The 15001-nt window shown below is 39.0% G+C and overlaps 1 protein-coding gene across 1 annotated transcript in view; it reads right to left on the bottom strand.

The window, feature by feature from the left end:
- The window catches only part of LOC145397204 (glutamate receptor ionotropic, kainate 4-like), a 156489-nt gene that overhangs the window by 96802 nt on the left and 44686 nt on the right, over window positions 1-15001 (bottom strand). Inside the window, exons 6-7 of the mRNA XM_080270399.1 lie at window positions 9953-10043; window positions 2173-2458 (exon numbers count right to left, since the gene is read on the bottom strand). Of these exons, the coding sequence (XP_080126525.1) occupies window positions 2173-2458; window positions 9953-10043 (377 nt within the window). The remainder of the gene's footprint in view (window positions 1-2172; window positions 2459-9952; window positions 10044-15001) is intronic.

Here is a 15001-nt window from a genome sequence, read left to right as displayed (position 1 = left end):
TCCTCTAAGCTAAACTGTAAAATATTTAATCAAAATTTTCAGCAAACTTTTTTATCACAGCATTTTCAACCAAATAGCTGTATCTGAATTAGTTTCTGAGATATTTCAATTTCAAATATGCAATTTTTGCACTAAAAAATGAGCATGACCTTAAAAAAGAGGTCAAGATCATTTGTATTGGACAGAAGTACTTGAGTTATCCTAAATTACCTTCTTGTATAATATCGTCAAAGTCTAAGGAAAAAAGCGCAAAGAAAATAATAATACCTACCGAAACAATAAGCTTTGTCATGTGTATGGCAAAGCTTAACAACAATTATAACTGTAATGACAGAAAAAAAAAAAGATCACCTATGGTAATAGATGGAAACCAGTAATGACGGAAGTATAGGTCTCCATCTATTACTATAGGTGGAGATCAATAATAATAATAATAATAATAATAATAATAATAATAATAATAATAATAATAGAATAACAACAACAACAACAACAACAACAACAACAATAATAATAATAATAATAATAATAATAATAATAATAAAAACAAAAATTATAATGAACTCTGCATCTGTCCTGCAGACAGTCATTAGTCCCTACCTACTGTTTCTTGCAATGACCTTGACCCCATTGGGGAGATCTGGAATTTTTTCTCTCAGCAATGGCCCATACCAGGATACATAACCTGGGCAATTCAGGCACCTTGCACAGGTCGTATTGAAATCTCCAGTTGACACGATCAACTTATCTCATTCGCAGCATAATACTGATATGACTTTCTGACAAGCCCTTCCACTGTGTGTAAAGGATTTAGATTTTTTTCTATCCGCAAACGGCCCATGCCAGGACACCCTAACCTGGGCCCTTCAGAGTCCTGCACATTCTCCGGTTCTCCTAAAATCACAGCGAGACTCTGAGGGGGGAATAAAAATAATACCAGCTAAAACAATAGTCTCCACCGATCTAATGGGTAGAGACTAATAATAACATTAAAAATTTACCTATTTACTTATTGTATAGCCACAGTTAAGAAGCTTCGCTGTAACTATTTAAGGAATTGATTGTCTTTGTTGTTATGCAGATGCTACTTTTGTGTTCACTGCCTAAGAACTTCATAAGAACATAACATAGATATATTTTAGCTGGCTAACTGTGTGCATAACTGTAACCATATTTTTTAAAGTTACAGCCTTACAACTTTTGTGGTTTTCTCTAGAATGTGCTACAAAGAAAACACTGAGCAGACCTGAATTCGGTACTTTCTATTATGCTAAAAGGCAAAATATTCAGCCAAAATTCTCAGCAAACTTTTTTTTTATCACAGAATTTTCAACCAAATAGCTGTATCTCAATTAGTTTCTGAAACATTTCAATTTCAATTATGCAACTTTTGCACCAACACTGAGTATATGACCTGACCTAAAATAGGTCAGGGTCATATTTGGCACAAGTACTTTGGTTAACCTTGGGCAGGACTGTTTTTCTTTTAAAAATTTGGAAATAAATTATCATGGGATTTCCTTCCATGTTCATTTCTGCCCAATACTTTTGGAGTATACTGCGGTTGAAAAGTCATGATTTGTAGACATTTTTGGATCTGTGACCTTGAAAAGCAGGTCAACGTCACAGAAACTGGCTGAGCGTTGGGTCATCGTGTTGTATATCCTCAATAAGTAGGCCTATGATGAAAACCAAAGACGAAATAACTGAATAACAACATCAACAATAATAACAACAACAACAACAATAATAATAATAATAATAATAATAATAATAATAATAATAATAATAATAAAAATAATAATATGTGGTAGGTGGGGACGCTCACCATCCACTCACTTCTTTCCTCTTCTGTCTTTACTTCTTTCGTTCCTTTCTCTTCCTTCTGCCTAAGGGTGACTTTACACTCTCTCTTCTGTCTGTCTTTCCTTCATTCTTTCCTCTTCTTCTGCCTATGGGTGACTACACTGAGTATAGTGTGTATATATATATATATATATATATATATATATATATATATATATATATATCTATATATATATATATATATATATATATATATATATTAAAGGAAATAAAGATCTTCCTCTGTGCAAATAGGTGATCAGTAATAATACTTTGCTACCGCTTCTACTACTACTACTACTACAGTAGTTGTAACAGCAGCCTTACTTTGCTGGAGAAATATATGAATCAGATCGAAGGGGCAATATTGCTGAACTCCGAGAGACAAACACATAGGCAGCAGTAACAGAAGGGCTCCCAGCAGCACCAGACACAGCAGGATGCATAACCAAACGTGAGGTACAAAAGGATATGTGAAGTTCCATGCATCCACTTCAAGACTACCACGACCACCGACAATCTTAAGGTAGTCTAGGAATATATATCTGAAGTAGTCGATGACTTCTGCCCGACTCGAGATCACTGCAAACGGACCAACACCCATATCAACTTCCTGAAATGGGAAATTCTGTTTTGATTTTTTCAGTGAAACTTCATGATGCACACTAATTTCATTCTTGCTGTCTCGCGACGCTATTACTAAAAAGAGCAGACTTTCCAATTGTAGAGTTTAGACATAGTGCCCATTAACCCTTTGTCTACGAAATGGGTCAGCTAAGTTGCGTAAAACAGTCTGATGTTATCTAAGAGAAAAATGATGTCCTTGAGCTTGTAGATTATTACCTCCGCCAAGGAGGTTATGTTTTCACCCCTGTCCGTTTGTTTGTTTGTTGGTTGGTTGTTTGTGAGCAAGATTACACAAAAACTACTGGCTGGATTCCCACGAAACTTAGTAAAAGAATGGGCCTTGGCCCAGAATATGCTCCATTATATTTTGGTGCGGATCCGGATAAAGGCGCGGATTCAGGATTTTTTTTTTCACTTTCTTTAACAAAGCGAGATAGGGCGTTGGCGGAAGTATGCGCTCTACTGAGTGCCATTCTAGTTTAAGCATAATTTTTGAACAACACTAAAACAGAATATAATTTAATATGAACAAGAAATGTTGGAAATTATAGAGAAATAATGAATGGAAAGTAAAAAACATAAAACTGCTATGAACCTTGAAGGGCCTGTATGAAAAAACCTATGCATGTGTGTTAGAGCACACGATCATGAAAAGCGATTTTTATCAAAGACTGGATGAATAAGGCAATGACCGGAGAGAGAGAGAGAGAGAGAGAGAGAGAGAGAGAGAGAGAGAGTTACATGGAAAAGTGATACCTCAAAAAGATCCAACGACCCATTATCGAAGAGGTGCCATGAAGGATGATGTTAATCACACTTTGTTACTCTAGAAGTGAGAGAAAAGTATAGTAGATGACTCTCCCCACCCACCTGTCCTAACAGCAGCACAAGTTCGGGAAAAAGGAAGTGCACATGACTTGGTTGATAAAAGCCGGGCTTGGAGATTTTACTGGAAAGGAAACATTCAACGTGTTAGTGAATTATGGTCAACTAAACTCTGGCTAACCTTGTTCTGAAAAGCTCTATCAAGGATTTGTTAACCTGCTCTGCTGGTACTATACATGTATTGTAGATCTCATGAGTGAAGAATTTACCTACCGTATCATAGTGGAAAAGCTTCAAGACAAGCTTCCATCCTCGTCGAATTTATATTTAATCTAAATTTGTGAAGGTTGTTAGCGTTTTTATGTTCATGAATGATTCTGAAAACCTTAGTAAGCTGTCCTTGCACATTCCTAGTCTCTTACGAAAATAGGTCCAATGTCTGTAGCCTACTTTTTTTTTTTTTTTTAATGTAAGAAGGAAGCAACCAATGGCCAGAAGCCACAGATTGTTCCCTCCAAGGGGAAAAAAAAAAAAAAAAAAAAGCCAAATTCAGGATCCGTTCACTTCGAGATGCCTGGACACACTGCGTTTGAAAGACTGGAGATCATGGGAAGTAGAAAATATGGACAGAGAAGGACAGTACCACAGCTGACCTGTTGCAAACATGAAAGACTAAAATGCACTAGAGAGCTGGACAGAAAAGGGATGAGAGTTTGTTGCTAGACGAGTGTTACGAGCCTGCCATTGTTGCGGAAGGATGCAAGCAGACAGTTCAAAGGAGCAATGACCATTGAAGTAGTGATAGAAAAGAGATAAAGATGTAACAGTGCGGCAAAGAGACAAAAATTTAAGAGAGCCATTTAGAGGAGGACAGATGATGAGACGAAAAGCCTTTGGCTCCACCTTGTTGAGAACAGCTGTATGTGGGGAACCTCCCCACATGTGAGAGTTGTACTCTACGCAGGGGATAATAAAACCAGTGTATAAAGTCAACAACTGTGCAGGGGTAAAGAAGACACAGAGTCGGCTTAGCACTCCCAATTTTTGGAAGCAGATTTTACAAGAGATGTAATATGATCTTTCCGAGATAAATCCTGCAAGAATGAAACCCCAAGTAGGTTTAAAGATGATGCAGGATTGAGTTAGATATTGTAAAAAGTTAAGGGATAATCCTGCAGATGATTTTGTTGGGTTGAAAGATGTAAAAACCGAGTTTCTGATGCATTAAAAACAGCAAGATCACTTTTACCCCAGTCAGAGATATGAGCCAAGCCCTCATCCCTTGTTTGTTGAAGTAACTGCTGAGATGGGCGCTGAGGGAAGCGAATAGAAAGATGAAGAGTGGATAGGATAAGATGTACAGTTTCCATCAAAAATCGAGCGACCGGCTTGACGAGCAGGTCGGTATATGTGGCATCGCCGCACACCCAGTTTCAGCCCCTCCCCCCTCCTCTCCCTCGTTCCCATTGATTCGTCTACCTCCCTCCCCACACCCAAGGGTCTACTTGCATTGTCTCAACCACTCTTCCATCATCCATTTGTCTTGGGAAATAATGGTTTTGTTATGGTAACGAATAAAAGCACATTACACAGTATTTTACTCCATAGTATAGTTATTAATACACCACGACCTGAACGCAGGGTAATATAAAATAGTAATATATTCGTATGACAGTGAGGTCTGTAATCATACAATTTATCATTTTGACGGTTGTATCAGTCAAAGTGTAACATTAAATAGTCGGAAGCTATATGTTTGTAGTGGTAGGTGGTGTGCTCCTTCCCTTACTCGACGTAATCACTGTTACTTTACAAACTCTAATATAGGTCATTACCATTAGTTACTACTAATACCCCATGTGTGATAATAGCAAAGTGTTGCTGATAAGTAAAACACAGAATCAGTATTATCTTGGTTGCTGATGTCTTAATACATGATATCGGATAACGCTGGGCAACAGGGACTGAGTGACAGCTTGTCTGGTGGTTAAACAAACTAAGCTGATCGAGCCCAGGCCATGACGTGGTTGCTGCCATTACCAAAGGTCTGTTAATAATAATTAGACGCCATTCATTGCTGCTGACAGTATTATAAGTACCAAGATCAGTTTCATACACACAGTCGGATTACCAGGTATAGGCAAAATGGGCAACTATCTACCATGCCACGGCCTGTCATAGGCCATCCAGACTTCCAGAACGGAATAAATATACGCTCTGGGCGTCCAAATATGGGCCATCACCCATCAGGCCATCAAAAAAGGCCATTATAGGTCATGCCAACATTTCACTGGAAATAACGGAAAAAAGAGATCTGTATGTTGCAGGCCAACCGGCTGCACTGCCTACCAGGCCACAACAGGGTTAATCCGGTGCTGCATACAGCCAACCCCCTCCACCCCTTGCCTCAGCCACTTATCACCACTTAGTCCAGCAAGAGATCCGTCACCACCTGATAACAATATCAGGAATATAAGCTTGCCTTAAATAGTTAAACTGCAATAGGGTATAATTTGCGATTCACACGCTTATAACACGACGTATTTCGAAAAAGGTAACCAATAACTAAACAGGCCGAATGGATGATCTGTATAGTAACCAAACAAACTTGTCTCGATTGCAGCTTACGCTAATCAACATCATCGTGCCATACAACAGATAATTTTTTTTTTTTTATGCGAGGAAGAAGGAACCAAAGGCCATGAGCCCGCAATAAGAGTTCCTTCCAAGAGAAAAACAAAATACAAGAGAGAGCCAAATTTCAGCGAGAATGATTTCAAGAAAGGTTTGACGAGTTACAGTTCACACTGGTCAGTGTTACTTATAGCAATGTAATAGACGTAGCGGTCAGGATAACTTTATGGTTACTTGCTCTTCAACATGTGTCCCATGTCTATTACTATTTTCCTCTATCTGTGTGGCCATGGTTTTTCCCGTTAACTATCGTCAGCTGAAACGTCAGCTGCCACAGAGAGAGAAGATGTTAAAATGGACAAACGGTTTTGGTTTCGCAAATATTTAATAAGGAAGACTAACTGACTACCGGTTTATATAAGAACAAATTTTAAAACGATATGAAACAATGGCGTCAGACACTGGATTTATATGATAATGGAATGTTGTGGGTAACTGAGGGAGAGATAAGGTAACTCTGTCAACACCGAGTAGGACCACCCACCACCACCTTTGCTATCGCCCTGTTCCAGTTGCCCTACAATAACATGTGGTATAGTGACAATAGTGAATGTTTTACTAGAGATCTGGTGTTCTAGCCTGACCTACCCCGCAGAGTTAAAGGCTACATTCAAACTAATATATTATAATCTGCTATTGCACTGCATATCTGACTGAATAACATCCAGAAAATAAGGTCTTACTGTGTACTGATAATTAAATGCTTATTTGCCATATAGTTACATTATAAATATCACTATTATATGGCGCAGTGGACAATATTGTAATGCACACTTCATTGTGATAATAAAGACGTGTTTATGAGCATTGGTGGAAAACACACACACACACTATCCACCCCGGGCAGAGCCGTCGACCCCGGGTCCATCTCCCTCTCCCCAGGCCACCACCACAACGTGTGACGGCCAGCTAACCCCCCACACACCACCGACCACTACAAACATCTATTTATAGCTTCCGACTGTTTAATGTTGCATACTGACTGGATACAACCGTCAAAATGATAAACTGTATGATTACAGACCTCACTGTCATACGAATATATTACTATTTTATATTACCTTGCGTTCAGATCGTGGTGTATAAATAACTATACTAAGGAGTAGGAACTTGGATGCGAGTAGGAACTTGGATGTGGGGAGGGTTGAGGGTAGACGAATGAATGGGAACGAGGGAGGAGAGGGGGTGAAACTGTGGGTGAGGTGGTGCCACATATACCAACCTGCTCGTCGAGCCGGTCGCTCGACTTTTGCTGGAGACTGTACAGCTTGGAAGGTCACTGATGAATGAAAGAGAGTTGATGATAGGACAGAATCCTGACGAACGCCACTATTGATAGCTCTAGAAGAACGGTGGCCGTCTACAACAGCAGCTATTGAGCGACAAGAAAGGAAGCTATTGATGAAGACACAGATAGGAGGATAGAATCCTTAAGAGTCCAATTTGGAAGTTAGAGATTTAAGGCAGACTCGATTGAAAGCCTTTGAAATATCAAGTGCAATGGCAAAGCTTTCGCCGAAGTCCCAAAAAGAGGATGACCAGGAGCCTGGAAGGTAGGTGAGAAGATCGCCAGTGGAGTGTCCCTGGCGGAGCCCATGCAGATGATTAGAAAAAAAGTTGTGAGAGGAAATGTGTTTTAAAAATTTTTCCTTCAGAACAGATTCAAAAACTTTTGAAATACAGGAAGTTAAAGCAACTGGGCGATTGTTAGAGGGCTGGGAATGGCCACCCTTCTTTGGGACAGGCTGAATGACAGCAAACTTCCAGCAGGAAGGAAAGATACAAGTTGATAGACAAAGGCGAAAGCGTTTACTTAGGCAGGATGTAAGCACAGAAGCACAGTTTTTGAGGACAACAGGAGGGATCGCATTAGGCCCATATGCCTTGTTAGTATTGAGGACAGTGATGGCAGAAAATACATCGTGAACAAATTTTAACGTTAACCATGAGGAAGTCACCGGAGGGGAATTGATGGAGGAACAACACCGGAATCGTCTAAGGTGGAAATGGAAGAGAAAGTCTGAGCGAGGAGTTCTACTTTATCAGTAGAAGAAATAGCTTCACAGCCATCAGAGTGGATAAGAGGAGGGAAGGATGATGAACTAAAGTTATTCGAAAAGTTTTTGGCATGGTGCAGGAAGGAGCGTGATGAATTCGAGTTGGAGAGTTCAGAGCACTTAGTATGAATGAAATTATTTTTAGCAGAGCAAAGAACAGACTTTGCACGATTCCGGGCAGAAACATGAAAGACATGAGATTCAGGAGTGGGTTGGCTCCTGTACCTTTTGTAGGCCTTCTCCTTGTGAAGAGTATTAGAATGGGCATGATATGAGTCAGACGATATGAAAAGGTAATGTATATTTCCATGCCAGAGAGAATAACCTCCGTAATGCGCAAGGCACACTCAGATTGCTCTCGGCTATGAAAGCAATAATCATTTCAAGGAAGATCAAGGGCCTCTCAGTCAGCAGCACCAAAGTGCCTCAACCGCCGATTCTTGGGAGGGTCCACAGGCCTTACCGGAGCAACAGGACAGGTTAAGATGATAAGGTTGCGATCGGAGGACCCAACGGTACGGAAAGATAAACAGCTTAAGCAGAAGGATTAGTTATAACGAAAAGGCAGAGTATGCTGGAACTCTCTCCAAGGCGGTCAGGGATACGGGTAGGTGCTGTACAGTAGAAGTTGCTCTAGGTCATTAAGGATATACAAGATGTAGGCTTGTTCACCAGGTAGATCAGTGAAAGGAGAGGTTATAACCCTCTTGCGAAAAGAGGTCCACTGTCTGCAGCCTTCTCGGGTACGCCATCTGCCTGAAGGATGGGACAAGTTTAAAGCCACGCACCTTTTTGATCTAAGACTTAGCAATATCCTCCTTCAGGATCGGCCACTAGAACCATACAGCATATTCCAGGTGCCAACAAGTAAAATATTTGTACACAGAGGGGATAATTTCCTTATTTCTGTATCTGAATTGCCTATTTACAAATCCGATAAACCTTTACACTTCCACCTCTATTTTAGTGCACTGTTTGGAGAACTTTCGGGTCACTGCTGATTAGAATGACTAAGTTTTCTTAGTTAGTTGGTTCTTGGATTTGCATGACTAATGTGCATTACCTTGTGCTTATACAGGTATTTGCCACTTTTTTGGCTCTGACCCTGATTTAACCAAGTTCTTTTGTAATTATTCTGTTTTCAATTACTGAGGCATTATTTTGTAGTTTTCCGCCGGCCGAAAGTTTTTCAGTTCTGCTGACGATGCCCACATCTACGTTATTAATGTAAATCATGCATGATAATAGGTCTAGAACTGAGTCCTCGAGTACTACATGTTTAGCTGATGCCCAGAGGTTTATCTGTTGACTACTACTCTCTGGTGCCGATCAGTCAGCCAATTCTCAGTTAATGTAGCTAGTTCTTCCAGAATTCCTAATACACGAGTTTTTGTCATCAGCTTTCGGTGAAGTACTTTATCGAACGCCACCTGGAAATCTTAATAGTGTGCCAATTGTCCTACACTGGTGGTATTCAGAGAGCATACCTTGGGTGAATTCAGTGAAATGGATGAAAATCAAAGAAGGTAGCCGCCGATACCCATGATAAAGGTCGTGAAGTCGCTGATTTGCTTCAATATCATTTCCAGTCCCATCTGCAGCGACACCTTCCAGCACCTTCCCTACTACATATGTAAGATTATCTGGACAATAATTTCCCGAATTGTGATGATCTTTTCTTTTATGGGGATCACTTTTGCTTCCTTCCTGGCCGATGGAGATCCTACGGTAGCCATCGATTTAATACAAGTAGTAGCCAGCTGAGGGGCCACCTGATCACATTCGTATCGCAGGGCCCTCTGGAGAGAGAGAGAGAGAGAGAGAGAGAGAGAGAGAGAGAGAGAGAGAGAGAGAGAGAGAGAGAGAGAGAGATGAGGGAGGGGGAGACCTGCATTCTTTCTTACCTTTCTCAGCACCATACCAACCATGCCGGACCAAGATCCATCCGATCTCTTAGTGCCCCAGGAACCGTCAGGTGGTCTCTTGAAAGAATACCTAGCAAAAAAAATACAAGAGAGTAATTTTCTCTTTGTTGGAACAACTCTTGTATTCTGGTGTAGCTAACATTAGACTACTGTATATATTTTTAGCTCTGAGTCAATGAATGATGACAGATTTAATACCCGTTCCATTTGCTTTCTTCTAGTCGGGATAAGCCTTACACTGTTTTTCATCTAACACCAGAGTATATCTTTCAGCTCAGAGTGAGTCAGAGAGCTGTGGAATACCAACTATTTTATCGCCATAAATTTTTTAAAAAATCAGATTGATACCAAGCGACATTATTAACTCAAAGAGGACCATTTGCAGTGAAGGGATCCATAAAGATTATTTCTAAACCTAAGTTTTAAGAATCTTACTTGAAGTGAAAAGTCGTCCTCAGATGACAAAAATATAACAAAAGATCCATTGACTGATAGGGTTGTGTGTGTGTGTGTTGGGGGGGGGGGAAGGTGCATCGCTAGGAAAGGAAACACTGATGGGGCTATTCGTGCATCCCTCTGCAGAAGACTTGGAAACGTGGTTGCATGAAGCTACTTACAACCCCGTCAGTCCAGGTGTCGCCCATTTTAATAATTCCGTTTTTTTTTTCCTCACATGATTAAACAAACTTGCATAGTGCCTCGACTACAGGTGGGCCTTATTAAGCTACATCTGATCCCCAGTTTTAACAATCTGTTGGTAGGCTATAAAATCGTCTTGATATGGTAGTAAAAAATGAAAAGGATATTCCATGGCTCAAATGCTTCAGTAATGTTTTCAAAATAATGCGTAATGTGCATATAAGTGTATTGAAAAGAGTTAATTATATGGCTAATGATAAAGGTGTACCTGAAAATACAGAGATAGTTAATGTAGGAGGATGGCCGGGAGATTGTAGGCAGCTGACTGTTGAAATTCACATCAGGTTTTAACTCTCTCCCAAACGAACCTTTCAATCACAGATCACTCATATTATAACATTTGGTGTGCATCTGTATTATCACCAGTTCATAATTTTGTTTCCATTTGACTGATAACATTCGTGAGATCTTGGTAGTAATTAAATGCTCTTACTATGTAGGCTGTATCTAAGCAAACGTGATGACACCCTGAGAAAAAGACAAAGGTCGACACTTCATTTTCATTTTTCTTGTGTGTGTGTGTGTGTGTGTGTAATATATTTCTCTCTCTCTCTCTCTCTCTCTCTCTCCACACACACACACACACACACACACACACACACACACACACGTATTATATATAAATATTTATATATATATATTCTCAGGGTGTCATCACGTTTGCTTAGATACAGCCTACATAGTAGGAGCATTTAATTACTATTAAGATCTCATGAATGTTATCAGTCAAATGAAAATAAAATTATGAACTGGTGATAATACAGATGCACACCGAATGTTATAATAATATGAGTGATCTGTGACTGAAAGGCTGGTTTGGGAGAGAGTTAAAACTTTACTTTCAACAGTCAGCTGCTTACAATCTCCCGGCCATCCTCCTACATTAACTATCTCTGTATTTTCAGGTACACCTTGTATCATTAGCCATATAATTCACTCTTTTCAATACAATATATATATATATATATATATATATATATATATATATATATATATATACTGTATATATATATATATATATATATATATATATATATATATATATATATATATATATATATATATATATATATATATATATATATATATATATATATATATATATATATATATATATATATATATATATATATACATATATATATATATATATATATATATATAGATATATATATATACATATATATATATATATATATATATATATATATATATATATATATATATCAAATACATCACCAGGACCTCCTTTCCCATCCTAGGGCAGGGTGAGGAGTAGCAATGTCTAGACAGCCCAGATTTGCCCAGTCCAATGAGCCAAGCTCCCATTCATCCATCTTTCAATCCCTCGGAATCCTGGCTCTATCCGATACTCAAAACATTCACCACGTTTTGGACCTTCACTTCTTTTGCTCATTTTCCTCTCTTTTCTGTCACTGTACCCAGGTATTTGACATCTCTCACCAGTTCCAGTCTCTCTCCATTCACTGTAACATCGCACTGGAAGTCACCTTCTCTCTCAATAACCATCACTTTACTCTTTTCTGCATTTACTTTCAAGGCACGACGCTCACAGACATCAGGAAAACTCTACAGTAACCTAAGAAAGTTCTTGTACGGAATTTCCAAACAGTACTGCATCATCAGCATACAACAAATTTGAGATATTGCATCCATCACCATTCATTACCAAAACCATCCTCCTCTCCATTACTCGTGTTTTTACTTGTCTCATCACCCCATCCATATACATATTGAACAACCATGGGGACATCACACAACCTTGTTGCACGCCACACCGATCGTGAACCATTCACTTTGATGCCCATTAACCCTTACACATGCTTCACTACCATCATAAAAACCCTTGACGGCACCTAGCACCATACAATTTACACCGGACGTGCGCAAAACTTTCCACAATCCCTCTCTGTCCACTTTGTTGTAAACTTTTGCCAGATCCATGAATGCCATAAACACCTTGTGGTCCTTCTCACAAGCCTTCTCTGCTGTCTCACTGCATATATTGGATCCACACATCCTCTGTCACTGTTAAAGCCACTCTGTTCATCACTCACTAGGACTTCTGATACCAATTTTCTTTATAATAATTCTTCCATATACCTTCCCTACCACACTCAATAAACATATGCCACGAAAATTCTTGCATTCACTTCGCTCACCTTTATTTTTGTACAGGGGTAAAATCACAGCCTTTTTCCACTCTGCTGGCACAGTTTCGCTCATCTATGCCTTCTTACATATCTCCAACAAGCACTTCAATCCACTCTCTCCACTACACTTAATCATGCCTCCACACACCTCATCAACCCCAGCTGCTTTTCCACTTTTCAACAGCTTCACAGCATTCTTCACCTGTGCTAGTGTCACGTCTCCTGGCACTGCATTCCTTCTCTGCACATCCCCCGAACCAATCATGTTTACAGTGGCTCTGCCCTCTTTACTTCCATACATTAGGCTTTGAAAATATTCTTTCCATGTGGTCCTTACTTCATCCCCATGGGTTTTACCACCTACATTCTTCACACCATCACATTTCATTCCGCTTTCACTTCTACATTTCCGCACCTTTTTCCAAAGTACCTTCCTATTTTCAGAGTAGTTTGCAATAATTTTTCTTCCCAGATCATCATTCACTTCCTTGTTTTTCCTCCTCACTAGTCTCTTTACATGCTACTGGCTCTCAGTCTATTCATTTCTTATTTCAACTGAACCTCTGACCTGCAACCATTTTAGCCACTTCTTCCACTTTTCCCCCACTGCTCTCTTAACCTGCTCATCCCACCTTGCCATACCTTTCTTCTTTCTTGTTACTCTTGTCACACCACACACCACACTAGCATTCGTAACTATATATAACTATCAATCAATCTATCTATATCTATCTGTCCATCTATCCATCTATCTATACAGTATATATATATGTATAAATACACACACACACACACAAACACACACACACACACATATATATATATATATATATATATATATATATATATATATATATATATATATATATATATATATATATATTGTTAAATAGCCTATGATTTCATCATCCTTTGTGTAATTTTAACGCACAGTATGCTGCATGTTTGATCGCGAGCGTGTTCTGCCTCAGTCCCCCCCTTCTACCGTTATAGTAGAGTAAGTCGTCCTTTCTGTTGTTCAGAGCGGGATTGTCAGCTCTTTGTCCCCATGGCTTCATTTGCGCATCCTTCTTACAAGTTGTATCAAGCTCTGTTGGCCCCTATATAATGAGCTCAGTCTCTGTATCATTGCCACTTAGATCTAATCCTCATTTTGTTCACATCTCTGTCCTCCCCTGTACAGTTATTGTTGTGAGTGCTCAGGAAGTCTCCAACCATGTAGCAGCTGTGTAATTTGAGTATAACTGTTGTTGCATTTTTTCTTGTACTGTGTAGCATAAGGTTAATTCTTAGGCCTAGTAAGGTTTTTTGTAATTTATGAAGGATTCATTTTGTCAGCCAGTTTTAATAATATTTTGAATCTGTAATAATTTATCTTGCATTAACTGAGCATTACCCAGTGTATTTTAATTTTATCAGGGCTGACAGATAAATTTACTCTTGCTAATTTCGTGTTAATAGAGGCTATTGCAGTTAACCATATATTTAACCTGTTTTTTTTTGTCATTACATTATCCTTATGAGTCCTGAATGTTTTGTTGTTAGTTTGAGCATTAAACTTTAACTTGTAATTTTATCTAACACTTTTGTTTTGAACCTGGAACTTTACGGGACAGTAGTGATTTTTAGTATTCTCACTTAAAGTGTACATTATCTTTCGCTGTTCCGTAACATAAATTTGGCGACCTCTTATCAGGATATTCAGGATATTATCATAAGGATATTGCTTGATATTTTGTGACTGTTACTTATTCATGATGTCTACTATTACTACACTTGATGAAGCCAAAGATTTTTTGTCAAATGTGCAAACAGTGTGTGATGTAGAAAACAGAACAAAGAATGAACTTAAGCTTGTTGCTCAACAATTGGGAATTGCAGTTCACTCTCATCATTCTAAAGATCAAATTGTTGGCATTATTAATAAAAGCTTGTTTAATGTAACTCCTCCAAATGAGCAAACGCAGATTGAATTAGCTAAGTTACAACTAGCCCTGCAGGAGGCTCGTGTGAAGGAAGCTGAATTTCAAGCACGTGCTAAGGAGGCTGAGTCTCAGGCTAAGGAGGCTTGTGTTAAGGAGGCTGAATTTCAAGCAAATGCTAAGGAGGCTGAATCTCAGGCTCGGATTCAGGAGGCACAGATACAGGCACAAGT

This window comes from Coenobita brevimanus, chromosome 40 (genome assembly GCF_032717465.1).
Source record: "Coenobita brevimanus isolate Jiangsu-jjx chromosome 40, ASM3271746v2, whole genome shotgun sequence".
Classification (NCBI taxonomy): Eukaryota; Metazoa; Arthropoda; class Malacostraca; order Decapoda; family Coenobitidae; genus Coenobita; species Coenobita brevimanus.
Note: the sequence above shows the minus strand (reverse complement) of the source record. Positions and strands in the feature narration are given on the sequence as shown.